Source organism: Chaetura pelagica, unplaced genomic scaffold, assembly GCF_000747805.2.
Source record: "Chaetura pelagica isolate M959 unplaced genomic scaffold, ChaPel_1.0 scaffold405, whole genome shotgun sequence".
NCBI lineage: Eukaryota > Metazoa > Chordata > Aves > Apodiformes > Apodidae > Chaetura > Chaetura pelagica.
Window position 1 is genome coordinate 5,680,135 of NW_009953489.1, and position 2,330 is coordinate 5,682,464.

General features: G+C 62.1%; 1 protein-coding gene across 1 annotated transcript in view; it reads right to left on the minus strand.

The window, feature by feature from the left end:
* HMCN2 (hemicentin 2) overlaps positions 1-2,330 on the minus strand; it is a 35,441-nt gene that overhangs the window by 271 nt on the left and 32,840 nt on the right. Inside the window, exons 72-78 of the mRNA XM_009998989.1 lie at positions 2,136-2,170; positions 1,792-2,029; positions 1,583-1,645; positions 1,361-1,489; positions 913-1,233; positions 570-689; positions 133-259 (exon numbers count right to left, since the gene is read on the minus strand). Coding sequence (XP_009997291.1) covers positions 133-259; positions 570-689; positions 913-1,233; positions 1,361-1,489; positions 1,583-1,645; positions 1,792-2,029; positions 2,136-2,170 — 1,033 coding nt within the window. The remainder of the gene's footprint in view (positions 1-132; positions 260-569; positions 690-912; positions 1,234-1,360; positions 1,490-1,582; positions 1,646-1,791; positions 2,030-2,135; positions 2,171-2,330) is intronic.

The window sequence follows — 2,330 nt, forward strand, 5'->3', positions numbered from 1 at the left end:
CCCCTGGAGATCGCTGGGGGGGGGGGGGACACGGGATGGGGTGGGAGTTCAGCAATGACCAGGGTGCCTGGGTCAACGATTCCATAGGAAAGTGCAGGGGAGAGGCACCCCCAGCCCCACAGAAGGACTCACCCAGGGCTGGAGCCTCTCCGGTACCCGGCCGGGCACGGTGCATCCATGCATTGGGCATCTCCACGGGTGTTGAAGCACATCTGGCTCGAGCCACACTGGATCGTGCCCTCTGCACACTCGTCTATGTCTGTGAGCAGAGCAGAGACAGGTCTGCAGGTGCCAGGGTGCCCATGTGCCCCAGACTGAGATGGGGATTTAAACCCCAGCCCCTCAAACCTTCCCACCCCCCATGCCCGGGGTGTCAGACATGGAGGCAGGGCAACAAAAGCATCCAGGCTTGGCAGGGTGCTGAGCCTGGCACAACCCTCCCCTGGAAGAAGAAAGACTGGATTTTTTGCAGCAGGGATGACATCCAAGGCACCATGGGGACCCAGGCCAACCCCAAGGACAGGACTCCCCCCCAGGACAGGGGAATCCCCCAGCACCCCTGCACTGACCATGGCAGGGCTTCCCATCGAGCAGCAGCCGGTAGCCAGGGGGGCAGATGCAGTAGTAGCTGCCTGGGCTGTTCCTGCACTCGTGCTGGCACTTGTTCAGCATCTGGCACTCATCAAGGTCTGTGGGGAAAAAGGATGAAGCCAAGTAAGGAAATGGGAAGTTCCTCCCTGCCCTGGGACAGCCTGGCTCTCACCTCCCCTTCCCCAGCACAGCTGAATGTGGGGAGACCCAAACATTGCAAAAGGAGGTGCAAAAAAAATGGGAGAAAGGACAGCAAAGGGAACAAGAGCCTCAGAGATCCCTGCAAAACCCTTCCCAAATATTTCCCCTATGCACACTCACCAGTGCAGGTACTGTTCCTCCTGATGAAGCCTGTGGGGCAGGGGGGGTCCCGGGTACCCACCCCTGCAGCCTTGGCCACGTGGTGGAGAGCAAGCTGGGTGTAGAAGGAACGTCCCTGTGCACGGCTCCTCGGCCTCAGCCAAAGCACGGAGGGGTCCTGGGATGTGCTGCCCATTGTGATCTCTCTGTTCACCCCTGCTCTGCTGCACTGACCACCTGGCAGCAGGGTCCTTCCAGGGGGGCACAGACACTCATAGGAGCCTCTCAGGTTGCGGCACTCAAAGGCACAGGGTGGAGGAAACCGCAGGCACTCGTTTATGTCTGGTGGAGGAAAGCACTGGGGAGTTGGGGCTGGATGGGGAAACTGAGGCTGGAGCAGGGAAGGGGGAGTGACTGCAGTCTGGCACCCTGTGCCCAAGGACATGTCCCCTGAGATCCCAGCTCATACCCAGGCATGGCCAGCCAGCACCCAGCGAGTGGTAGCCGGGAGGGCAGGTGCAGTGGTACCTCCCCAGGGTGTTCTGGCAGAGCTGGTTGTAGCGACAGGTGTGAGACCCCTCGGTGCATTCATCGACATCTGGGGAGCAGAGGGAAGACAGGCTTGGGGAGAGAGCACCACACAGTGAGCACCTCTTGCCATCTTCACACCCCACTCGGGTGGGGTCCATACCAGTGCAGTACAGCTGTTGAGGGCCCAGCATGAATCCTGGTGGGCACTGGTCTCCACTGGCTCCTGGATAGGTAATAAATAAAGGACCAGTCACAGCAAAGATGATGAAAAGGAACACGTCTCTGCAGGGATGTTGCCTAAACAGTCTCACAGCCACCAGTGAGGGAACTCAGCTTCTCCATCCCCATCCCTGAGATTCCCTTCATCACCTGCATCAAGCGAAGCACGGAGCTGGAAGGAGAGCTCCTCAGAGGCTGGATCATAGGAGGCTTTGATGGCGCTGGCCCGGACATGCTGCACCCGGGGGGGCTGCAGGCCCGTGGGGGGGTGGGACACGATGGTGTGATTGCAGCGGGCGCGGATGGGGCGCCCGTCCCGCAGGAAGGTCTGCACGGAGCCCCCCGACAGCTGCCCCGCACCCACCCACACGTAGCGCTCGCTGAAGTCCTGGGGGGAGGCAGGGAGGGAGGTGGTCAGGCCATGAACCCCCGCCCAGGGCTCCCAGCACGGGAGCCCCAGCCCCCCGGGAAGGACGGGCAGCGCCAGCACCGGCCGCCGGGGCCAGGTGGGTGACCCGCAGCAGCTCCCCTGGCAAGGGGGGGGAGGAACAGTGAGCAGCAGCCCACAGCACCCCCAAAAACACAACTCCATCTCCAGCTGTGCAGGGATGGGCTGAGCCCCGAGGGGACCGTGCACAGGGCAGAGGGATGTGGAGACAGGCAGGACCAGGCTCTGCAGCCCCCAGCAC